Here is a 25,693-nt window from a genome sequence, read left to right as displayed (position 1 = left end):
TTTCACACTGTTCCTTGAATGGTAGGAAAACGTGAGCAGGGAGCATATACTGGTGACAGATTATATTTTTGGAGGCAAGGGGAGGTTGGACTAGATGCTCGTGGTCCCTTCCAACACAATACAATTCTATTCTATTCTGAACCTACTTTTTCACTACCTGGTAAAAATGTGAGAAGCTCGTAAAAATCAAATTATCGGCAATAAAGGAATTCCAGTAACTCTCTCAAACACCCCAACCACAACCACTATTTCCCAAACTGAAGCTCAGACCAAACTGTGGAGCAAAATTACATACTCCTTGCCCCCACCCAATTATATATCTGTATCTATCAATGTACCCAGACTGCAGATGTTGTGTGTGGCTGCCATAGATTCAGAAGCACTCAGGAAACGAAACTGTAACTATTTCAACAAACTCCAGAGTGTGAAGTAAACATTTGCTTGGATACAGCCCCGTACTCTTACTGAGACACAGAGGTGATTATTCTTTAAAAAACCAAATCTCACTATTCAAAGAAAGCTAGGTTCCAGAGATATTCATCTGTCATGCATGTACAAGAAAGGAAAAAATGGTTCACTAAATTTCTGGTGGCGGGTAAGCAGGGATTCCAACTTGAGGAAAATATTGGGGGGGGGCGCAGGTAACCCCCACCCCACAAGACGTGGCACAAGCACACCATTTTAATGGCAATGCCCATCAACTGGGGTGGGTGAATAAGGCTCCAAAATTTTATAGGAAGAGACCTCTGGCCCTAGGAATTGGCTCCTATGAGGATAAGAACTTGTATCAGAATTCCAAAATCCATTTCATGGGAGGGAAAGGGGCAGTCAGAGAGGGACGATAGCGCCCCAGGCCATGCACCTGGCACTCTCGATTTTTATCATAGGGTGGCTCAGTTTAACAACGATCTCCACCTTTGCGGAGAGGGCAGAGATGACATGCAAAGCAGTTTTAAAACAAACCAGGAAGGACGGTGGAGTGAGAGGGAAACTGGGAAAGTTGACTTGTGTCAGCAAGAGTTGTGTGCGCGTGCATGAGGGGAGAGGGGGCTAGAATAAGACAGGATTGATTCATCCGTCCCCACCCCGCCAAAGCCCTGACTTAGAATGTTAAAACAACTTGACTCACTTTTTCTTGTCCATTTCCTTTATCTTCCCTTTATCCTTTCTTCTCGCTGCCCCGCATGTCTCCTCCAAGTCTCTCTCCCCCCCCCCCACCGAAAAAGACACAGTCCGGAGTCACCTTCTATTGGCCAATCGCTCCTGCCTTCTCAGAAGCATCGCCAGAATGGGGAAGTAGCTGTGCGTTCTTCGCGCAACAACGATGTTTTTACTTTCACTTCTTACGCCTTCGCCCGCAGGCATTGTTGAGGGGTCTGCGGAGCGTGATCGGGAGCAGGTAGGAGCGTGCACCCGCAGATGAATCTCCTGTGTGAGGGGCTTTTCTCTCCCCCCCCCCTTTCCTGCCTCCTCTGCCATGCAGGAGGCTGATCCTTGTGCCATGCATTGTCATGCTCAGCTGACGGAGAGAGAGCCTCCCGTCCCTTCTTCCTCGTTCCTCGTGGGCTTCTTTCTTCTTTTGCTTGTGTTTTAAAGATAGATTTCTTTAAAACTTTCTGCCTGCTTGGGAAACTTCGCGTCCTGAAGATCGGGTGGGATTTCAGCTCCACCTTTGACAGCTGCAGGTTTTGTTTTGTTTTCTTCCCCTTGGATGCTTTACGAGTACATTTTGATACGAAGCAGGAGAGAGGACGGCTTGGGGACAGGATTGGGCATAAAAACATCGAAGTGAATGTTTAGGGATCATCTCGGTGTTACTGCAATGTTAAGAAAGCTTCGTGCTGCACTGTTATCTTTGCCTTACCGCCTAATCCAGGGTTAGACAACTTGGTGCCTACAATTCCAACAATTCCTGACCAGTAATGTATACTGGCTGGGGCAGATGGGGGTTGTAGTTTAAAATATCTGGAGGGCATGTCAGACATTGGCTATCCTTGCCCTGTTAAGTGTGCTTATAACATTGATGCCTGAGTCTCCAATTCCTTGGTTCAATTTGCCTGAAATGTGTCACTTCTAAAAGTTGCTAAGATAAGGGGTAAAAAGAGGAAGAGAGCCATTTTCTCACCAAACATACCTTTATAGCCATTCTAATCAGAAATACCTTTACACCAGGGCTGCCAACTTGAATAAAATATTGTGGGGGCCCAGGCAAGTCCCGTTCCACATAACTGATCACATGGCACAGTGCATGCACGCACACACACACGCGCACACACACACACACACACACTATTTGAATGGGAATGCCCACCAACTTTGTGAGGGTCCGGCCCCCTCAAAGATTTTATTGTGGGGGCTGAAGTCCCCAGAGCCCCTAGGGGTTGGCTCCTATACTTTGTACCCATTATAGTCAATGAAGGGCTAACAGAAATGATAAATGGCAACCTTCCCCTCTCCCTTAAAATTCTAGTTGTTTTATGTTTTTTACTGTAAACTGCCTCGGTAATACTTGTATCAATGTTGGTATGGAAATCCGGTGAATAAATGAAGGGTATTATCTCAAGGAAAGGCAGGGCTCACCTTCAAGCAAACATTTCTAGCTCTAGTCCTGTACGAAATGTATTCTATCAGCCTTTTTGCATAGGAAGGTCAGTATATGGTGTCCTATGCATGTCTTCTGTGTGTCAGTGATCATAGTAGTATCTGTAGAGTTGGAAGGTACCTCAAGGATTATTTAGTCCAACCCCCGCAAAATCAGGAATCCTGTTCACATCTATCCCTGGGTGGGCTTGAACCACCAACCTTCTGGTTAAGAGCCAGACACACTGACTCATTGAGGCACGTTGTAAATGCTCACAGACACTGAGGGTTGGATACAAATAAAGTTCAAGCTACTCTGTAGTCCTGTTGAAATCAGTGGCCATGGCTTGACTTTATATTCCATTGGGACAAAAGTGTAGCTAACAACCTCTGGATCCAGGCTGATGTTCTTGCTTTGGATGCTGTGAGGTTAGGTGCTGGCAGTGAAGGTAACAGTTCTGGGCTTAACACTTTAGGTGTCCCTGATTCAAATTAAGCTGAAGACTGGGAGGAAGTAGGTGTAGATCCTCTTTCCAAAATTAGAGCTCCTCAGACACATATAGCTTCGCACTAGCGCATTGTTCCATATGCAAAAGATACTTGGCTAGTTCAGTCTCCAGCAGGGCTGGAAAAAATTCCCTGCCAGAGACCTTGGAGAGCTGGTGCTGGTTGATATCAATATGAGCTAGATGTATCTATGGTCTAACTTGGTATAATGAAGCTTCCTTGTTTGTTTATATCCTTAAGGGATGAAAATCCTGTTCTTGCTCAGTTATTCCCTTTTCATCACTAAAGAGAATATCTCCATCCCCAAGTAAAGGTTGGTTCCTCCCTCCCTTTCTCCATGAAGACAACATCCTCCTCCCTGAGTAGAGGTCCATCCCTCCCTTCCTCCTTTCCCAGATAAAGTCTGCTGTTTATACCTCCTATACTAACAGAGAGATTAACCCAGCAGCAATGCCCAATAACTTAAAGGCTGCCAACACCCTTTATTGTTGCTACTGAGGTTTAATGACCAGAGCCACTGTAGTGTAGTGGTGTCTGACTAAGACTGTAATTTCAAACCCAGTCACCTGGGGATAACTTGATGGCACAATTCACGGGTTGGATCAGATTGTAAGATACCAAGCTGTATTGCAGGGAGCCAAAATCCATCAGTCACAAACTTGCTAGTTGGTTTTAGGCATGTCACTCTCTTTCATCCTTGACCCCTGGTTCTCCTACAATATAACAGTGCAATTATTTGGAGCATACTTTTGGGAGTATGGAGAGTGCTGAGGACCTTCTGTGTAGATTTTGCACCTCTAAACAGAAAGAGGGAGAGAAGCTCTACATATGTGCAGTGAATGGGTAAAATTATACGGTGACTGGCCTGAAAGGACAAATTATTATTATAATAATGTATTTATTTATACCCTCCCATTTCACCTTACAGGACTCAAGGCGACTTACCAGGAGTGCCAGCTTGGCCCTGTGGCCATGGGTGCCATGCAGTATGCATGGCCCTGGCACTGAAATTTGTGGGTGCCCGGCCCCTTCATGGGGGATTTTGTGGGTGCTCAGGCACACAGGGCCCCAGGGAGCTGGCACCTATGTGGCTTACAGATAAAAACTATAATCACTTTAAACTCCGGAAAAACGATCATTATAATAATAATAATAATAATAATAATAATAATAATAATAATAATAGAATTAATTGTATATACAGATATAAAATCTATTTAAAACATTCAAATAATTACAATAAAAAACAGCACAGCACCAGCCCTTTCCATAAAAGCTGTCAATTCCCAAAAGCCTGTGGGAACAAAATGGTATTCACATGTCAGCAGCAGGACAACAAGGAGGGAGCCAGCCTAGCTTGTCCAGGAAGGGAGATCCAAAATCTGGGAGAAGTCACCAAGAAGGCCTCTTCCCATGTCCCCACCAAGTGTGCCAGAGATGGTGGCAGGACTAAGAAAAAGACTTCCCTTGAAAATCTCTGAACCCAGGCAGGTTCATATAAGAGAATATGGTATTTCAGATAGCTTGGATCTAAGCCTTGTACAGCATTATAGGTCACAACCAGCACTTTGAGTTGTCCTTAGAAGCAGACCGCCTTAGCAAGGGAGTCATATGCTCCCTATAATGAGCCCCAGTCAACAAACTGGCTGCAGCTCTTTGAGCCAGTTGAAGTTTCTGAGCATTTTTGAAAGGCAGCCCCACACAGAACGGGTTAGAGTAATACAAACAGGATGTAACTAAGGCGTATGCTGCTGTGGCCAAATCAGACATCTGAAGGAACGGGCACCTCAAGGAACCCTCAAGGAGAAGGTTGCACAAGTCTTGAAGGCCTGCATGCTGTACTGTTAGTAAATATCCGCAAGAGAGAGAGAGCAATTAGGTAATCTGCCAACGTTCTTCCACCTAATGAAGGAAACCACAATAATTTTAAGGAAATTAAATGCAAGATCACTGAGTTAATGTATGTGCAGTGAATTCTCTAACGTTCAATAAATGTGCCTTTGGTCATTTTTGCACAGGGTTGGAATTTAATTATAAAGTGCCACTTTTGATGGTGCAAACTGATTGCAGGGGCTCCCATGCATGTGTGGAGCTCTCATATTTGAAATGGCTTCCTGGCTCAGTTGGTTAGAGTGTGGTGCTGATAATGCCAAGGTTGCTGGTTTGACAGTTGCATATTCTTGCATCACAGGGGGTTGGACTAGATGATCCTCAGGGTCCCTTCCAACTCTATAATTCTAGGACAGTCCTCCATGTGCAGGTTTTTGTACAGGGAAGCTGCTCTCTCCACTGGAAGTAAAGGTCACATAACCTGATGCATAAGTGCCTCTGAGCACATGCAGATCTTTACATCCAGCGGCAAAGAGTTTTCTGCATCCTTTGGAGAAGATGCCCGGTATCTTATTTCAGAAGCTGGCAAACTGAGTAGAAGAAATGTTGTGAATTTAAACCATCACCAAGGAGGATTTCCTCTGCCCCTATCTCTTGCCCACTCATACCTGGTTCTCTCAGACATTCATGCAAGCCCAGTTTTGCACCAGGCAGCATTTAAACCAAGAGAACAAAACAAAGAAGTGCCTAGCTTATCTTTGCCATCTGTTTCCTCGCCTCTGACACAGTTTCTCCTCATCTCTTTTTAATGCAGAGGCTTGCATGACTGCTCCATTAGTTCAAGGGCATTTTCAGGTCTTTCCCTATATCTAGGTGGGTCTCTGCAACCTGGTGCCCTCCAAACAATCTACCCCAATGCTGGTGCTAATGGGAGTTGTACTGCAAAACAAAATATGTGCTATTGTTCAATGCTTATCTCCATTCCACCATTTGGCCAAACAGGCAGGGTTGGTCAAATAAAAGGCACGGAGGCCACATGCAGCCCTTAAGACCCTCAACATTTGAGTGCCCCTTCCCAGCCCTTGCACTGCCTTCCCAAAGCTGGGTAAGTGTGCCTCCTTCAAAAGTGGGCCGGAGGGTTGCAACATGAGAATGTGCCTTCTCTGTGGTGGCTCCCTGCTTGTGGAATGCTTTCTCAAGGGAGGCTCACCTGGCCCCTTTGTTAGATATCTTTAGGTTCCAGGCAAAAGCTTTCCTCTTCTCCCAGGCCTTTGGATAATTAAACAATCTATAGCCTTTAAAACTGTGTTGTTGTTGTTGTTGTTGTTGTTGTTACAGTAGTACAGTCATACCTTGGGATAAATATGCTTCAGGTTGAGTGCGTTATTTCCGGGTTTTGTCACTCGTGCATGCACAGACGGTCAAAATGACGTCACGTGCATGCGTGGAAGTCGCAAAACGCGACCCACACATACGCAGACGCACTGTCGTGTCTTGCGTTCCATTCAGGATGCGAACAGGGCTCCAGAACGGATCCCGTTCACATCCTGAGGTACCACTGTACAGTCACACCTTGGTTCTCGAACACCTTGGTACTCATACGTATTGGCTCTCAAACACCTCAAACCCAGAAGTGTTCCAGTCAGGGGTGGAGGAAGGGGGGTGAGGTGGGGTGGTGGTTCACCCCAGCTGTCACCACTGAGGGGGGGTGACAAAATGCCAGGCGGCACTCAGCATGGGGCCTGTAGCACGACCGAGCCATGTGTCTCTCCTGGGAGTGATGCGGTTGCTTGGGTGCCCACAGGCTCTGCTGTGCTCCAAACAGTCCAGCTGCAGGGCAGCTGAGTGGGAGGAGGCAGGCAGACTCCTTGGAGGCCCCATGGAGCTTTCTGCCCCAGCTCGCCCCGCCCTGTGGGTGGCTGCCCCCACCTCTGGGCCCAGGGCACACACACCGCCCCAGGTGCCCAATTGGCTTTCTCTGCTGCTTGTTCTGGTTTGCGAATGTTTTTCGGAAGCCAAACATCCAACACAGCTTCCGCTTGAGTGCAGGAAGCTCTTGCAGCCCATTGGAAGCTACAGTTTGGTTTTTGAATGGTTTTGGGACTCCCAGAATGGATTAAGTTCAAGAACCAAGGTACCACTGTATGTATTTTTTCTGTAGATCTCAGGTCGGTTTACAACATAAAATGACAATATAAAAAACAATCATAGAATAGCTTTGGAGTAGATTTTTCTCACTTCTGCTTCTCTGTGTAGGCATGCTTGTCTAGATTAGCCTGATAACTACAGGAAAGGTGCCTCAGTTGGAGCTTCATTACAATCTGACAAGTTTTGGCAATAAGTTAATAATGAATTTGTGAAAAATGGAGTGGATGGGAAGTTATATGTAAAGTAAGAAGATATTCTTTATTTTATTATATTAGGGTTTTCCCCCTTTTAGTTGATTTGCTTTATAATTTTGTATTAATGGATGATGAAGAATCTTTCTTTTGTTTATTTGAATTAAGCAAATAAAATTTTAAAAACAGAAAATGAAAACTACTACAGGAAGGGTGCCTCAGTTGGAGCTTCATTACGACTTAAAAGATTAAAGTTGGTAGTTTGTGGAGTTGATATCTCTAACCGCCAGCCTGTTGTGAGCAACACCCTTACACTTTCTGTACAGCAGAGACTTCCTGAAACGCTTTTGGCCCACTGGTAGATTATTCAGTCTGGGAGAGCAGCATACACACAAACATATTATCAGCTTCAGCCTCCGCCATCCTCCATTTCATTTTATTCAGTTTGTTTCTTTCATGACATTTAAAAAGAAAAAAGAAAATTCTTCCTTTGAGGAGTTCAAGGCAACAGCTGTAGTTCTCCCACCTGCCCATTTTACCCTCACAGCATCTTTGTAAGGTAGGTTGGATGTGATTGGCACTTCATAGATGAGGGGCGATTTGAACTTCGCTCTCCCTGGCCCCATCCTTTAAGTTGCACCTTAAGTTGCACCTTTAAGTTGTATCCCCAAACACAGAAGTGACTCCATTGGATCCTATGTAACTCCATTGTTTTTAGCTGATGGTTCACACTTTCATACTCGTCGCATGATGACTTACAAGTGTAAGATGATTATAATGATGGCAGGCCAGACATGACAAGTAAATAGGAAAAAATATACCGTATTTTTTGCTCTATAAGACTCACTTTTTCACTCCTAAAAAGTAAGGGGAAATGTGTGTGCGTCTTATGGAGCGAATGCAGGCTGCACAGCTATCCTAGAAGCCAGAACAGCAAGCGGGATCGCTGCTTTCACTGTGCAGCGATCCCTCTTGCTGTTCTGGCTTCTGGGATTCAGAATATTTTTTTTCTTGTTTTCCTTCTCCAAAAACTATGTGCGTCTTATGGTGTGGTGCGTCTTATAGAGCGAAAAATACGGTATGTAGTACCTGCAGCTAAATATTGCAACATGGAGTGCTTTTGTTCAGAATTCTAGTGACTCCAGTCCATTTTCTCTTTCTCTAAATAGTCTGCATGCCATGGCTGCTTAGCATTGGGCTGTTTGTGGGGGTTCATCCCCCCCTTTAAGTTTCCCCCTTATTTCTTCTACCTTGGCAAACCTTTGGGTTTTCCCAAGTCTCTTACTCTCTTTCTTTTACATGTGGGTGGCATCCCCCCCCCCATGCTAAAAGTGTGACATTTACTGTAACAGCTTCGTGGTGAGTATCTGCACCTTTTTCTCTTAAAAAACAAAAACACTGGGAGGAGAAGTATGTACATCACTTTGAGTTCCTTGGAGGAAAAGTGGGATAGAAATGTAATAAATGAATAATGAAATAAATAATTATTGCATCCCAAATAAGGTGAAAGAGGGGGATCTCTATGTGTTTTAGTGATCTCCTATGCACCCTTACCACCTCCTGCTGCTGCTCTTTTGTTTCTCTATTCCTTACATTACACCAGAGGATACTGAGGAAAGGAAGCACTGGCTAACAGTAACATTATCTTTTTGTTCTAGGAGCAGGGAAGGTTATACTGTGGGAGGCTGCCAGCATCATCCTATCCCCAGGATGGGAAACACAAATACTAAACCGTGAGTTGGCTCTTGTTTAGCTATACTCCTCACCCACCCACCAACCCTACTAGAAAAGAAGAAGAGTTTGGACTTGATATCCCACCTTTTACTCTCCTTAAGGAGTCTCAAAACGGCTAACATTCTCCTTTCCCTTCCTCCCCCACAACAAACACTCTGTGAGGTGAGTGAGGCTGAGAGACTTCAGAGAAGTGTGACTAGCCCAAGGTCACCTAGAAGCTGCATATGGAGGAGCAGGAAGCGAACCCGGTTCATCATATTACAAGTTCACTGCTCTTAACCACTACACCACACTGGCTCTACCAGGAAAGAAAAAGCAGTGGCGTAGCGTGGGTTGTCAGCACCCGGGGCAAGGCAAGTAATTTGTGCCCCCTAACCCGTGGATTTGCGCCCCCTAACCCGTGGATTTGCGCCCCCTAACCCCCAGATGTTGCGCCCAGTGCGGCCGTCCCCCCCCCTGCACCCCCCACGCTACGCCACTGAGAAAAAGAAATGCATGTCTTAGGGAATGATGTCTGAAAGAATCAGCACAATATCTAGATTTGATTCAACCTTTTTTCCCCCATGATTATTACTGCCACTGTAGCATAGGAATGAGAGTGTCAGACTGGGACTGGGGAAACCCAGAGTCAAATCCCTAATCATCCTTGTCCTTTGATGGGTGGACAGCAGATCAATCACTATCTGCCTAGGCCAGTGGTTGCGAACCTATGGCACAGGTGCCAGAGTGGGCATGCAGAGCCCTCTCTGTTGGCACGTGCCATCATGCCAACAGTGCTGTTTGGGGTTTTCAAATTGGGCAGCCACTTCCCCCCATGCCTCCTTGTGAGTAAACCACTCCCCCCCCCGGCAGCAGCTTAGAGGCAGTTTACCTCCACAAAGCAGCTGTATTCCTGCCCCACCCCCAGCAGTTGGTGGGATTTTTGCAGCCAGCAGGCTGTAGTTCCTGTGATTGGTGACTTTGTCAAGGGTTTTTGTTGATTGGTTGCTGCCTGCGATCCTTGAGACTATGTGTTGTTTCCGCTCTGTGTGCCATAGGAAGTGTTTATAATGTGTGAGAGTGTTTTTCTCCCCCCCCCCAAAAAAAAAAAACTGTGTCCCAAGCCCCCCCAAAGAGCTCAACAACTCAGGGCAGCCCCCCAGCTCATTTTATTATGGTATGTTAATTATCATCCCATATTAAATTGCTGTGTTGGCACTTTATGATAAATTAGTAGGTTTTGGGTTGCAGTTTGGGCACTATATCTCCAAAAGGTTTGCCACCACTGGCCTAGGGTATGGCACAGAGTTGTTGAGAGGATAAAAGTGGGTTGAGTTGGGACACCTTGACTTCATTGGAATCATTGGTGAGTTCTAAGTGTAATAATACTATGATGGGCACATCGCTGCTAAGATGTCTTTAGTTCAAGGGACAATTCTTCTTCTTCTTCTTCTTCTTCTTCTTCTTCTTCTTCTTCTTCTTCTTCTTCTTCTTCTTTTGCAGAGGGGAGCATTCCCATGTGTCACTGTAGGACTCAAGTCTCCTGAAGTTCATTTTTGTACCCTTGGTGTGTCCACCTTGGTGTGTGCATAAGGAGTTAACTCCAGGAAGCTTTTTCTATGAGTCATCCTCCTCAGACTGCCTGCCCTGCCCAGAGGCAATCTAAGAACAGGTCTGGGGTTTATAGCTCCTTGTCTAAGCAATAAGCCTTAACTGGTGTTTCTCTTTCACTCTCTGTCACAACAAAACTCATAGGCTTCAAAATCTGTAGGGCTACCAGGTAGAGTAGTGTTGACAGGTTTCTCACCTACCCCATCACTCTTCCCCATATCAGCCTGCATAAATAGAATTCAGGATCCTCCAATGTCTTGAGAGAAGGCATCTCTAGGCTGAAAAGCAGGTAGTAAGCCACAGCTGGTGTTTCTTCCCCCTTCCCAATCCTGAGGAAACTTATGGGCCTCAAGATCAGCAGGGTTGCCAGGTGGAAATGAGCAGGTGGATTTGCTCATGTACCCCACCTCTCTTTTCCACAGCAGCTGGCAAAAACAGAATTCAGGGTCCTTCAGAGTCTAAGCAGAAGCCTGATATTCATTGGGAGCACATTGCAAATGGCTTCTTCAACTTTGTTCTTCCAAGAAAGAGCATTCAGCAAGGGGAGGTCACATCCCAGACAATTAACTGAGTGAAATGCGTAAACATGATTACAGTTGGGTTTTAACCAAGGCCTTATTTGTGGACACAGCAGAATGAGGTACTGTCAGAAACCAGAGTTTCACTGTTCAGCTTTGTATTTTATCTGTTTGCTTTTTGCAGGCTGAGCTCACTGGCAAGCCCCACAAAGACGTCTGCAGGAGGCATGATCCAGGACCTGAAAGAGGACATAACTTGTTCCATCTGCCTCGAACCCTTTGAAGACCCTGTATCCATTGACTGTGGGCACAATTTCTGCAGGGTCTGCCTCTCTGCCCACTGGAGTGGAACCTCGCGCTATGGGTACCGCTGCCCCGAATGCCGCCATCCCTGCAGCCGGGAGAGGATGATCCCGGACACTCGGCTGCGGAGCCTGGTGGAAAAAATTGGACAGTTGCCTGTAAAAGAGGTGGTTGAGGAGGAACTGGTAAGACCCAATCTGGCTTATATAAGTAACCATCTTATACCGTTTCCACTAGGACACTTGATGCAACATGAAGGAATCACAGCATCAATGCAAGTGCTGGCTGGGGAATCATATTTTGCATTTTCCTAGCTCCTCCTCTAACAATGAGTTTTCCCAATAGAAAATGAATGGTATGAATGCTCACCTCCAAATAGCAATATGCCCTAAAACACCTTAAAATTCTAGCCTGCTGTGGTGAGATTTATTGGTCAAGAAAGGAAGATCTGTATATACAGTGGGTGGCCAACAGTCGTCATGTGCTAGCATGATTTTGGTGCACGGACGCTCAGTTGCCAGCCTTATGTAAAACTGATCATGATTATAAATTGATCTGCTGTGCTTTCTTCTGTGTTGACGTCTCTAAGATGCATGGGGTTGCCAGACTGTGGAGCATCTTCAGATCTGGGTGACCTATCCATCTCCCTTCTCTTTCAGGAGATACTGGAGCCAGGAAAGCCAGTGCAGCTGGTGGGCTTGGATGATGATGGAGATCTCTGCCTGGATGAGGAAGCCTTGAGCCGCTGCTTGGAGCAGGGGCAGGTGAAGAACGCCCCTGTCTGCCTCGTCTCCATTCTTGGGGAGCAACGGCGAGGGAAATCCTTCCTGCTGAACTTTCTTCTACGGCGGCTTCAGAACCTGGTGAGAACAAATGCATGGGAACTTCTCTCTGTGTGTGTTGTTAGGGGGGGTCAGTAGGTGATGCTTGCAGAATTTCCATTTGAAAAGGGTCTGACTTGGATGAATGTCCTTCACAGGTCATGTTGCCCCATGTCATCTAGGTAATCAGCTGTACAAAATGGGCTTTTGTGCAATGGATTTTGTGCAAGTGCAAGTCAGAGCTGAAATATTATTTATTTTATTTTGTTTATATCCTGACATTTTAAATAAGGGCAGTGTGCATGTGGTCAGCCATCCAGACCCAGACCTGCTTAGCTTTAACAAAGTGGTGACCACATGCACCTTCAAATTATACCCTGGGACACATTTGGGGTCAGAGCAGAGGTTAAGCAGCTTTGTGGACATCTAAGGATATCAGAGGTATAAGAAGATGAGCCCTGCTGGATCAGGGCAAAGTTTCATGTAGTCCATCCTGTTTTCACAGTGGCCACCTAGATACTTATGGGAAGCCTTCAAATAGAACCCGAATACAACAGCCCTCTCCCCACTTGCAGTTCTCTACAATTGGTATTTAGAGATATACATTGTATGCAGGGCAGATGCTCCAGGTGGATGGGAAGGGCAACCAGAGACACTCTTGCTCTCTTCCACCTTTATGGGCTTTGAACCAGAGAGTGGTATTGTCCTATCTAGCTCAATACCACATAGCTTGCCTTTCCATCCCCTGTCTTCATGAACATTCTGTGGGTTTAACAAGATCACCATCCTCTGCCTTTCTTCCTTGTTGACAGGAGGCTGAGGACGGATCATGGATGGGTCAGGAACATGAAGCACTGACGGGTTTTGAATGGCGACCAGGACCTAACACTACCACCAAGGGTGTGTGGATATGGAGTCGGCCATTTTGGGTCCAGAGTGAACATGAAAAGGTAAGAACAGCACAGCACAGGCTGTGAAGGTAACTAGAGAAAGAACAAGAGCAAGAAAGCTTCTCTCCCTCAGTGGAAATCCTGGAAATTCTGGTCATCCCAGCCCCCTGGAGATGTCCTCATGAAATACTTCCATTCCACATAATCTCTGCCCCACACTCCTCGCATCCTGACTCAGCCTTCCCCATCCTGCTGTTCTTTAGATGTTGTGGACTACAGTTCCCATAAGCCTCAGACAGTACTGGAGTCGTGGTCCAAAGTACTAAAATGCCCAGGCAAATGGGAAGGTCTTCTCCTTGCACTGTAGAGCTTATAATGTTAGTACTGGAACTGCAGCCTTGGGGATTGAAGTTGGAGTGACACCACAGAAAAGGCAGAATTCTCCTTGCAGAATTACAACCACCCTGTGAAGTCTGTTAGGCTAAGAGACAGTGACTTTTTTGTGGTTATCTGGTGAGCTTTGTGGCTGAGTGAACTCTGGCCTTCCAGATCATAGTTTGATATTCTAACCATTATACTACACTGCACATCCTCTAAATTCTATGGTGGGCATTTAGATCAGGGCCTCTCTGGAAGATCTCATGACATTGGCAGGTGAGTGTGAGAAGAACTTCATGGGGAATTTGGATCCCAAGACATTTAGGATGTTCAAGGCACATACCACTCACTTGGGCTCAGCAATGGACAAGGAGCCAATATGGCTTACCATCCACAACAGACACATGCCACCTATAAGCTATAAGTAGGTACTTTGGAGCCTGCTGGCCAAACTAATTCCTTTTCTCTCAGGAAACTTCTCCTATGAGAGTCCATTAATATCTTACTGTCCCTTTAGATTGCCATGTTCTTGGTGGACACAGAGGGGTCGATGGATGTGGAAAGAAACGTTGAAGATGGTGTCAAGCTCTCAGCTTTCTCCATGCTGCTCAGCTCCTATCAGGTGGGTTCCTACCAGATCCCTCCTTTCTAGGTGTGCAGTCACTTCTTCCTTCCTGCTGCAAAAGTAAGTTCAGAACATCTTCTGACACCCCTGTTGTTTCTTCCTAGATACTCAATTTAGCCACCATGATGAAGGACCCAGATTTGGAATACCTGGAGGTGAGTAGGATTGTAAAAGGGAAAAGGTGGATTGGGCATTATCCAGGGGAAGGATGAGGAAAATAGTTGGCTGGAATAAAAATACCTGGTTCTCTCCATGTGGGATGGAAAGGTGGGTGGGCAAGATCCAGAATCCCTGAGTTCCCCCAAGTTTCAGGGAAGCAGAAGGCTGGATACATAGAACTGGAAGGGACAAAGTTTCTTTTAGACTAACAGTCCCTGTTAGACAAAAGGCAGGTTTCTGCCCAGCAGAACAATCCATGCAGCCAAAACAGCCTCACACTGCAAGCAAAGCAGAGAATCCGTGCACTGCCAGAAAATGCTGGAAAAGCAGATGCCAAGAGATGGCTTGAGCAAGCCATGCTGTACACCACAGTGAAAGGCAATAAATCCCTAGGGCACCTTTCCCTGACCTGTAGCTCTCCAGATGTTGTGGATGGAGTTTTTGGACCAAGATTGCTGTGGACTGAGTTTGAATGTTGTTCAACCATGCAACTAATCATGGACCAGTCAAGACTTCCTCAGCTTTGCCTACCTCCAAGGGATATTATGACCATAAAATGAGATGACTCTAACTATTGTTGTGGGGGTGGGGATACAAATGGTGATGTACATAACTAATACCACAATATAATAAATACCATAGCCATAAATTTATCCTGTGTGGTTTTGGCTCCTTGCTTCTGAAGCCCATGGCCTCTTGAGAGGGGAATAGATCTTGTGGGCTGGGCTAAAGGGCTAAGTAAACCAGATTTCTTCATTTCCTGGGTGGGTCTCCCACTTCCTCTGCCCACAGATGTTCATGTATGTAGCTGAGACGGTAGGAGGCTCCTACAGATTAAAGCCCTTTCAGGTAATGCGCACCGGCTGTTCCACTTCCTTCTCTTTGTTCCATTCTCTTTTCCTTCTACGATTGCCATGTTGTTCATGTTCTCCGCCTCGCCGATCTGTCAAAGAGCTCCTTTGTTCCTGGGTTCCCATCGCCTCAGCCACCTCTCCCAGCCTCGTGTTCCTCTGCCTGGCACCCACATCTCTTTTTCTCTCATTTGCAAGCGCCCAATAATTTGCTCTTCCCACTGTTTTTGTTGTTGCTTTTTAAAACACCCCTTTGCATTTCTTTTCAGTCATAAGGAGAGTGTCACAAACCCAAAATAACACCTCTATATGGAATGAAAAAAGGCAAAAATGATATATAATTGGGCAGACATTGATTTGTCCACCCAATTCATATGTAAATCAGCTCTGGGCAATTCTGCCTATCCCAAGGTTGGGAATTTCATTCATGCAAAGGACCATGCTTCTTTCTAGGTCACTTTCCAGGTGTCACATGCCAATGGTGAGTAGGGCCAGAAGCACACATGAGAAGACCAAGGGACGTGCCTTTTACCTTTGTACTGTAGGCAAGTTTCTGCAGACACTTGCATTCCCCTCTCTGTCCTTCATCTAGGCAAGCAAGAGACGTTATCAGAATGCAAGGAGGGCTCAAAGGAGGGAGTATGGCTTGGGGAGAATCCCATCATTTAAGTATGTGCTGTGTGAAGGCATGCCTCCTTTTCTTTGCCCTGAATCTTCCCATGTTTGGCTTTATTCAGCTTGCAAAGAGAACCTGAGCACAATGGCATTCTCCAGCAGTTGGTATTGCCTATGATACCTGAGCAGTAGCAATGGTAGCGATTGGTAACTTTATCCTGACCAGGTTGATGGTCGTCGCTGCATCTTCCATAGTTAAAACAATGCTCCATGTGAGGAAAGATTCTCCATTGTTGTTCTGAATTTCACACTGTTCATGGATAACCCTGTGTATTATGAGACAGGAAGAAGAGCATGTCCCTCTCTGTATTACTCAACACCAGGCATTGTTTTCTATGCCTCTGTCATGTTCCCCGTTATTCACATTTTTCCTAAGGTAAAAATGCACAAATGCAACCGTTAATAATAATAATAATATTAGCCGCCCATCTGACTGGGTTAACCTGTGCTTCCATGGACAGCGGTGAGTCCAAAAGAACCAGTGGCTATGCATTGTCATATGTGTGGAGGAAAAACTTAAACACAATGCAGTTTCCAAAAATAGACCAGAAGCAATTGTACTTCATCCAGCAGAGCTTTACTGGTGCTGAAGGCAAATGAGCATAAATGGTTACAAATCCAGTACATTCAGGATTGGCACAGTCCATAAAAATCCAGTTGCAGAACTTACAGTACAAAAACTTAACAGTAAACATACTATGTACAGAACACCACACCAGAAGGAAGAGAGGTAGAAAGAGAAAGTAAAACCGGAAAGTAAAAACTCTTTCTGGCCTATATTTATAGTCAGCATAATAAGAGAACCAGTTCAAACCAGCTGTACTCAGCTTCCAGAAGGTATAACCAAAACAATCATGACCCTTCTGCTTGCTTCTCTCACACACAGAAAATTCTAGTAGCTTCTAGAATCCTCTTGTATTAATCAGAATAGGAATGATCTCTACACATCAGATCAATACTTTCTGCACTAAGAAATGCAAACTGGTCCTTTAGTGGCAGTTACTCAGTGCAGATCCAGGGAGACCCCACACCTGCCCTGTCCCCCTAGAAATGTCTGTCTTGTTGGGATTCAACCTCAATCTGTTAACCACCATCCACCTTCCAACCACCTCCAGACACTCACACAGGACATTCACTGCTTTCACTGGTTCTGATTTAAATGATATATTGTTTGCATCATTTGGGTTGCACTTTTCTGCACAGCCTTACATTATCCCTTTTCAGACTCAGTGCCTGAGCTGGACACAGTATTCAAAGTGTGGTCATTGAAAGGAATTGTGTAAGAGGAATAGAAGCATATTGTAGCTGTAGGAAAAGCAGTTCACATGCTTCGTCTCTCTATTACAGCATCTTGATGTCCTGGTGCGTGACTGGTTCTTCCCACCTGAATTTGGATTCCAGGAGGGACAGAATTACCTCCAAAGCACCATACAGGTAAATGTGACAGTGGAAGCATTGGATGGAGAGCCGTTCTCCAGTTTCTCCATTCCAACCATGTGAGTAAGGTGGTTACCAGGGAGAGGGCCTTTTTGTTGGTGGCACCCCATTTTATAGAATGCCTTCTGAAGGAACACTTGCCTGGTACCCAATCTATGGCCTTTTAGGGTTGAATAGAAGGTCATTTTGTTTATCCAGACCCATTGATTCAGGGATGGAGAATGAGATCCAACTGGTGGGGTGGGTCCTTATCTCATCTACCTTCATGGGCATCTTGAACTGGTGGGTAGGATCACTCATCTGTCATCACAGTGATGCAGATAACTCATTTTTGTCCACATACTTTGAAGGGCACAGCTTTGTACTTTTCAGGTGCTGTTGATAGGAGATGCCCTTTGGGCCCAGTCACATCTTTACCTACCCCACACCTGGCATCAAATATGATGACAGGTCTAGGGTAAGTGGGCATGGCTTGGCTGAAATGTCCTGGTGGGTGTAACTGGGCCACTGCTTTGATTGCAATAGGCATATTTAAATTCTTGCACCAAGTACTTTCCCCCTTCCTGATTTTCTGTTCTAATTGCTTTTAGCTTCTGGACTTATGTAGGATTCTGGATTTTTATTCCAACTGCTGTTTGTATTAGTTATCATTTGCTCATCGGCTCTATTATTTTTACTGCTGAAGTTATGGCTTGTTGAATGGATTAGAAAACCATGCAGAGATAAAAGTGAGGTTACAGGGAACCAGGCAGAGGGCCTTCTCGGTGGTGGCGCCCACCCTGTGGAATGCCCTCCCATCAGATGTCAAGGAAATAAACAACTATCTGACTTTTAGAAGACATCTGAAGGTAGCCTTGCTTAGGGAAGTTTTTAATGTTTGATGTTTCATTCTGTTTTTAATCTTTTGGGAGCTGCCCAGAGTAGCTGGGGAAACCCAGCCGGATGTGTGGGATATGAATATGAATACAAATATGAATATGAATATATCAATTCAACCCAACTAGCTGCTTTGGAAGAGTGCTTGAGAAGTCCCATTCACAACAAGCCTGGCTCCGGGTGGTTGCTTTTGGATGGCTACATCTAATTCTCTCTCATTCTTTCTCCTCAGAAACTGGATCCCAAAAGGCACCCACGGGCCCTGGAGGCCCTCAGGAGCACCAGCACCCGCTGCTACCTGATGCCCTTCCCTGGCAAGAGGCTGGTGGTGGGAACTGAGGGCACACTTGCAGGTAAGAACCTCTTCTCTTTCCATCATTTCCACAAGTAGCTCCAAATCCAACTCTTGCTCCTCTAATCTGCATTAGCTCTGTGCAGCATGTGAGCTGTTCACTCATTCATCCACTAAGTGGAGCTTTGGTTCCATAATAAACTCCTTTGTTAATCCATAGTGGCGTTTTCTCCTTGCTAGCCAAAGACTTTAAAGAGGAGAAAACTGCTTAATTCTGCTATCTGGCGGCTGGAATTACTGGTTCCCTTTGATGTCCTCATTGTTTCTTTAGTCTGCCCATAGAAAACAGTACAGCATGTACTACTTAACCCCAAAGCAATAGAAAAGCATTTCCCCACTTCTATCATGTAAAAAAAGAAGAAGTGACGTTTCTTTCATTATTTACCAACCCTTCACTTCAAGGCCCCAGGGTGGGTCGCAAGAACTAACACAAAATGTTAAAAAAAGTTTAAAACAACTTGCAATAACTTGGGTCCTTTAATCCTTCTAGTTTCTCAGGCTTTGGAATCACTTATGCCAAACCTAAATGTGATGCAAACAAATGTTATCTGTCACTTTGATCTACCATTTCTTCTCACTTTCTCCCACCCAGATCTAACTGGGCAGCAGCAGCCTGGATCAGGCTGCAGGAGGGTGGAAGCTACAGCTTCTCATTGCCTAGCCCCAGACCAAGGCGGCTGAACATGTGACATGTCATCAACGCTGACCACTGACCATCCTGACTGGGGTTGATGGGAGCTGGAGTTCAAAAACATCTGGCAGACCCCATGTTCCCCATTCCTGGTATTGAATGCAAACCTTTAACCGGAAGGTTGGTGGTTCGAGCCCACCCATGGATGGCAGTGCATGATGTTGGACTAGATGACCCTCAGGGTCCCTTCCAACTCTACAATTCTGTGATTCTAAGTTACTGCTCCAAATGCTCTGTTCACGTGCTTTTAGGTTCCTCACTCCTTATATTCAGTGGCATTGGTCAAATGTAAAATTGGGGAGGGTTACTGAACCTTCAGCATCATTCTTTGTGGCCACCAGGGGGAGCAGCTGTTCTGAGAGCGTCATTTGTTACAGTTCCTTTGCCTGAATTGCCTGCTTTGTTTTTGTTTCCCCTTCCAGACATGGATAAGGATTTTAGAGATTGCCTGAAGGCTTATGGGAACGACATAGCCAGAACAGCTGTAACGCATGTAAAGAGTGACCAGGAAGGAAGAGCCCTTACAGGGGCACAACTTGCAGCCAAGGTGAAGGTAAGAGATGCAGAATCAAGTCTCTAATCTGGACAGAACATGGAGAATTCCACCTGTTGGATTTCTGCCCGTCACACTGCTCTGATAGGCAAAGAAGATGTGCTATGTGCAAAGAGATGGCTTAGGGTAGGCTTATATAAAAGAGTAGAGGCTTTTGGTTCCGCTCTGCCTTAATGGAGGAAGACCCCATGACAGCAGGAGATTGTTGGCAAAGGGAAAACAAGAATGATTGAGGGTAATTATCCTTGCAAATCCTCCCCCCCCCCCAGGGATTGGGGGGATGGGGGTAGTTCGTCTTGGTACCTGGCTCTTACTCCGACATGGAATGTGGGGGGCAAGGAGACGCTGAGTGCAAAAGCACTTTGCCTGCCGAAAACCCCCCTACACTGCCATTAAGAAATAGAGGCTCTCCTGTTAATTAGAGTTTAATTGCATTAAAGTATAGGCACGTGCTAAAAGAGATTGACCAATAAAAACATTGCCCTAACATGTACATGTACATATGACAGAGGTTTGATCTGTTGGCCCTCTTGTTGTCGGACTCCAAGATCCATCAGCCCCAGCCAATGTGGCCAGTGGTCAGAGATGGTGGGAGATGTAGTCCATAAGCATTGGTGGCAGGGCAGGTGTTCTTCATCCCTGTGTTGCTTTTCAGCAGGTGAAGTTTTTCACAGCCCAGAGCTAAACATTATTGCATGCTAATAGCTGGACACCGTGTGACTGTTAAATGCACAGCTGTAGGGGCTGACTTAAAAGCTGGCCAGTCAAAGTCTAGTTTTTCTCTGAAATGTAACTGTTGCAACACAGGGTTGAAGTAAGATTCGGTGTCTGTGTGATGCTGTTTTGGCTATGTGAAGAAAGGCTGCTAGTATGTATGTGTATAGATGGGTGTACTCTTGGAAAAAGAGATACCCACTGGTTCTAATCTAAAAATAATTTAGACCTGGCTGATATTCAATGGGTGGATGTAACTCAGTGGCAGAACATCTGCCTTGAATGCAGGAGGTCCCAGATTCAGTTCTTAGCATCTCCAGGTAAGTCTGGGAGAGACTCCTGCCTGAAGCCGTGGAGAGATGCTGCCAGTCAATGTAGACAGTACTGAGCCCGATGGACTCTGACTTTGCTCTGACTTTGCTACATCCTGTATTAATTAGGAGCATCCATAGCTCAGTGTTAGAGCAATACCTTTGCATACAGAAGGTTTGATCTCTAGGTAGGAAAGATTCCTGCCTAAAATCCTGGAGAACCACTGCTGGCCAGCATACAGTACAGACAGTACAGTGGTACTTCGGGTTACAGACGTTTCAGGTTACAGACTCCGCTAACCCGGAAATAGTGCCTTGAGTTAAGAACTTTGCTTCAGGATGTGAACAGAAATCGCACAGCAGCGGTGTGGCGGCAACTGGAGGCCCCCATTAGCTAAAGTGGTACCTCAGATTAAGAACAGTTTCAGGTTAAGAACGGACCTTCAGAACGAATTAAGTACTTAACCCGAGGTACCACTGTACTGAGCTAGATGGACCCAATGGCCTGACTCAGTATAAAGCAGCTTCCTATGTATTTTGGGACAGGGACCAACTCATTTCCATCCCTACCACTCACCTCACTTGCTAAGCTGTACTTCAGGTCTAGTGTAGCCAGTGCTGCTATTGCTAAATTCGAGATATGAGACCTCTCCGTCAGGCACACTGCTGCAATTCAGTGGTGCCGTTGACTCCCTTCAGCATGTCCAAATGTTAGTGTGGGTGTGGCTTGTCCTAGCACACAGGCTGAGCTGCAACTCCACAGCAGTGGAACTTAGGCCATGATGCCAAAGTCAAGATTTGTTTCTTGTTTTTCTCTCCCTTTTTGGGATTTGTCAGTTGCCCTAGCTTGAACTCCATTTCTCTTGTGTTTGTCATTGGTTCTGCTTCTTACATTTGTTTGTTCTAAATCTCATTGCAATCTTGATATTTTTATTATCCTAGTTGTATTAATTAAATGTTAAGGTCTCTTTAACTGTGAGGTTGCCTTATTAGGGCTGAAAGTCAAAACATCGTTTGTAAAAAAAGCAAATGAATGTACAAACTCCCAGTGTGGGAAAACAAATGTGATGTACGTGTGGACTGTGAATGTATTTAACTGCAGCACTGTGGCTTCTGACAGTATGTGACTGTCTTTTGGTATGAGGAGACAGTTGTAAACCCCATCCTCAGATGCCACTCCTTTTCTTCTCTCTCCTTTTCAGAATTTCTCCTCTCTGATGAAGAAGTATAAGTTTGGCTTCTCTTCAGTCACTCAGGTATCAAACTTCACTCTCATCATCTGATGTTCATGATCAGCCCTGCTTCTGTTTCCTTGACCAGGCTCCCATATTGCTTGTCGTTTGGCTTACCTGTTTGATCTATTTAAGCAGAAGCTGCATTTTTGGACACTGCATCCATCAGCCAGGGTATATTTCAATGGCAAATAATACAATAACCTTGCTGACGCTAAGCAGTTCTGGGTTTGGTTAGTGCTTGGATAGCAGACCACTGGTGTTCATCACTTGATAAATGAAATAAAAACCTTCTCAAGATGGGACTGAGAGGTCAGTGAGTGGGGGGGGGGGGTGACAGCTTTTGTTGCTGTGTTATCAATAGGGAAGGGTTGCAACTCAGTGGTAGACTGTTCATTATGCATGCAGAAAGTTCAGGGTTCAATCCCTGGCAGCTCCAGGTAAGGCTGGGAGTGACTACTGCCTGAAACCCTGGAGAGCCACTCCCAGTCAGTGAGTACGACACTGAGCCACATGGACCAATGGTTTGCTTGGTGTAAGGCAGTTGCCTCTAGTCCTGTCCATCCCCACAAGGAATATGTCATATGCAAACTGAAGAAGATGGCCAGCACAAGCAGGATTGGTACATGAATGAACACTTACCTTCCTTTGCCTCTTCTGGCAATGGGGTTTGAAGGGACTCAACTGGAAAATGAGAATCTTCCATTCTTTCCTTCCACCCTCCCCAGATGGCCATCACCTTACACAATCTGGACACCCAGGAAAAACTGCGGCAGGAGTTTGCAGAGTTCATTAGAAACCAGGTATGAGCAGAACCAAATCAACAGGTGCAGCTGTGGGTTAAGACAAATGTTGGCAAAGAAGATTTTGAGGAATTTCTGAGGGTTGGATTTGGGAGAAGGAAATAAATGTGCTGTGCAGGGTGTTGGTGGCAGGACATATTTATAATATTGGACCACTGTTGGTTGCACTTTAGGGATAACAGGTGGTGTCGTCTGCAGGATCCATTTGAGAGAACTGCCCAGGAACATTTAAATTTTTAGATGATTTGGATAGGATGTGAAACTCCAGGAGTGACTTTACTTTTGTACGGTAGGCTAGTTTCTGCACACACTCACACATCTCTATCTATCCGATATCCAGGCAAGCACCAGGCATTGCCAGAATTCATGGACACATTACAGCGAGGCAAAACAACAACAAACTTGCAAGAAGGGCTTGAAGTAGGAGTGGTGAGGCCTGTGACTAGCAAAGAGGGGACCTAGCTATGCTTGGGGAAAGTCCCCAAGGGCCAGATAGAAAGGCCTGGAGAGTTACATTTAGCCCCCAAGCCTAAGGTTCCCTATGCGTGCCATATGGTCCTCTGGGAGAAAGGGCAGGAGAAATACAATTGTATTACTATGAAGTGGGATTGTCTTGGATCATGAACTGGCATCTCCTTTCTGTTTCCCTCCCCTCCTACCCAGTTCTGTAACCCTGACACATCTTTTCCTTCTTCCACTCAGGACGAGCTCTGTCGTCCCATGATTGCTGGCCTGCAAGTGACTCCCAAGTCCATGATGCGGCGCCTTCTGAGCAAGCAGTGCGAATTAATGCGGCGGTGTGAGGAGTCTCTGCAGGGTGATGAGCCGGGCCGGACAGAGTCCATCTTGTCACTGGAGGACCACCTGAAGCACGAAGCTCAAATTTTTAAGGAGCGCTACCACCGTCGCTACAAGTCCCATGCCCTCAAAGCTGGGATGGCAATTGGCGTGGGTGCTGTGGGGTTAGCTGGTGGAGCCATCGGGGCTGGCGTGGCAGCTGCCGTGTTGGCCGCAGAAGCTATTGTGCTGAGCACTGGCACTGCCGCTACGTTTGCCATTGGGACCATGGCTGGTGCAGGCACCTTTGCGGTCATTGGCGGTGGGGTGGGGGCTGGCGTGGGGAGCAGCATCGGGGAGAGGAGGACCCAGGAGGCCAAGAATGTGAGTGAAGATGACCCTGAAGGTGAAGAGGAGACCAGCCTCTCAGACGAAAGATGCCTCATTGGGTCACGGAACTCACCTTAGGGTTGACAAAGAGGCAGTCCTATGACTTACAGCTTCCGCTGCAAACAAGTGGCAGATCACTGTAGCCTGCACACCTCTCCTTTTCTCATTCAGGCATATCTCCAAGGGTGTGGATGGCGGCGGGGGAATGGATCTTACATACTGCCCTGTAAAACACATTAAGAATTGTTCTCCCTCTCCCTCTCGTGGCTGGTTAAGGGATAGCAAAATAGCATGCCCTTAGTGTTCATCAACATGGAGAGGTGACACACTAGTGATGACTTGAGGCCTAGTAATGCGGCCTTCTGATGCTAGGGTGATTGCATTCTCTCTAGTGGTAGGTAAGGGAGCAGTGCTTCTTTCTGTGTCCATTTCCAGCTTCCTTCAGTGCCCAGGACAGGTAATGCAGAACAGGGGCCCCTTTGCAGGTTACTTTTGCCCCCAATACCTATGCTGAGATAATAAGCAGAGTGGAGGGGATGGGGAAATCAGACCCTTCCTATATTTTCCTTGGCCCATCTGTAGCACCAGCAACACAAGCTAGGGAGCAGCCTAGTGGCATCCTAGAAGGGCATCCTGGGAGAAACATTACTGCCACCTCTTTAAAGTGGTACATATTGAAAAGTGAGCCCTCACTTTAGCCTCTAGTGTGAAGTCAGGGAATGGAAATAAGTTATTTTCTTCTTCATGTAGTTAAGCTGCACCCTCTCCCTGCAATTTATTTCAGGAGGTCAAAACCTTTCAGCTGTTACTATGTTCATGGGGGGGTTAATCAGTTTCAGCACCCTGCTGATTGTCTCTCAGGTATGCAATGTTAGGTGAGTGAGGGATGCAGTTCCCGATTCTATTGAACAGGAAAGGCTGCTGGGAAATTTGCACTGGTTCATGGGAACAAAGCCTCTCTCATCCTCAGGGAAACCTTCCCATTGATTCTCCATAGTGTATTCTGAAGTGCCCAGAAACTTGATGTTCTGACGCAACACGTTTTAGGAAAGCTAATTCATTGTCAGAAATACTCTATATTCCCGGCATTATATCCAAGTGCCTTGGCTTTGGGGGCTGCTTATTACTTTCGCCTGCCCACCCAGCCTCTCTTGGCTCATGTTTCAGGAAATACATTTATTTATTTCACCTGGCTTGGCTTTGTGTGTGGTTTTTCCACCCCCTTCTTGCTCAGACTGCAGCTCAAGATCCAAACCTGTGTGGTAGGTCTTTCCACCACTGTTTCCTCCCCCTCCCATCTCCCCACCCCCGCTACACACACCAAAAACACAACCAGTTTTATGAGAACACAAAAAGAACACCATATATCCTGGTTCTCAGCCATCACAATGCTGTAGCCTCAGGTGACTTTTGCCTTAATTGCAGGGGACAAAATCCAGATGTGAACAGCCTGGAGTCAAAACAAGCTTATTGGCAGGACACGAGAAGGCTGGGGAAAGCAGTGTTTAGTCTTCATTTCCATCTTCTAAGTTTCCTTTGCAGTTTGGATGGTTACTCAGGCCAGCCAGATGTCAAAAGAAGCACACATTTTGAAGAACTAATGCTCTTTTTCTTGGTGCAGGGAGGTTGACCAGTAAAGAAACAACAAATTACCTAAACCTGGGGAGGGGAACCTGTCACTCTCCAGATGTTGCTGTACTAACTCCCATCAGTATGGCCAACAATCAGGGATGACATCTGGAAGGCTACAGATTTTT

The 25,693-nt window shown here is 45.9% G+C and overlaps 1 protein-coding gene across 3 annotated transcripts; it reads left to right on the top strand.

The window, feature by feature from the left end:
• The first annotated feature begins 1,158 nt into the window (after positions 1–1,158).
• RNF112 (ring finger protein 112) lies at positions 1,159–25,122 on the top strand. 3 transcript variants are annotated; one of them, XM_083708182.1, is made up of 15 exons: positions 1,256–1,399; positions 7,728–7,815; positions 8,915–8,989; positions 11,283–11,586; positions 12,061–12,264; positions 13,035–13,172; positions 14,008–14,112; positions 14,220–14,270; positions 15,067–15,123; positions 17,148–17,234; positions 18,346–18,466; positions 19,579–19,709; positions 21,937–21,990; positions 22,695–22,769; positions 23,472–25,122. In XM_083708182.1, the coding sequence occupies exons 3-15, from the start codon at positions 8,967–8,969 to the stop codon at positions 24,012–24,014; spliced, it is 1,893 nt and encodes a 630-aa protein (XP_083564308.1). In that variant the 5' UTR covers positions 1,256–1,399; positions 7,728–7,815; positions 8,915–8,966; the 3' UTR covers positions 24,015–25,122. The 3 variants fall into 3 exon arrangements, with proteins under 3 accessions (XP_083564306.1, XP_083564307.1, XP_083564308.1); XM_083708180.1 differs by lacking the exon at positions 7,728–7,815 and having other exon boundaries at positions 1,159–1,399; XM_083708181.1 differs by lacking the exons at positions 7,728–7,815; positions 8,915–8,989 and having other exon boundaries at positions 1,159–1,399.
• The last annotated feature ends 571 nt before the right edge of the window (positions 25,123–25,693 follow it).

The sequence above is a fragment of the Podarcis gaigeae genome (assembly GCF_964106915.1).
Source record: "Podarcis gaigeae genome assembly, chromosome: 13".
Lineage (NCBI taxonomy): Eukaryota > Metazoa > Chordata > Lepidosauria > Squamata > Lacertidae > Podarcis > Podarcis gaigeae.
Note: the sequence above shows the minus strand (reverse complement) of the source record. Positions and strands in the feature narration are given on the sequence as shown.

What these genes read in the sequence shown, in the direction of transcription:
- RNF112 (XM_083708180.1), top strand. Translation starts at nt 1,185, where the DNA reads ATGTCTCCTCCAAGTCTCTCTCCCCCCCCCCCACCGAAAAAGACACAG. An exon ending in TGCTGCTCAGCTCCTATCAG is followed by an intron (nt 14,113 to 14,219) that starts GTGGGTTCCTAC and finishes GTTTCTTCCTAG; the next exon opens with ATACTCAATTTAGCCACCAT. An exon ending in CAGATTTGGAATACCTGGAG is followed by an intron (nt 14,271 to 15,066) that starts GTGAGTAGGATT and finishes CTCTGCCCACAG; the next exon opens with ATGTTCATGTATGTAGCTGA.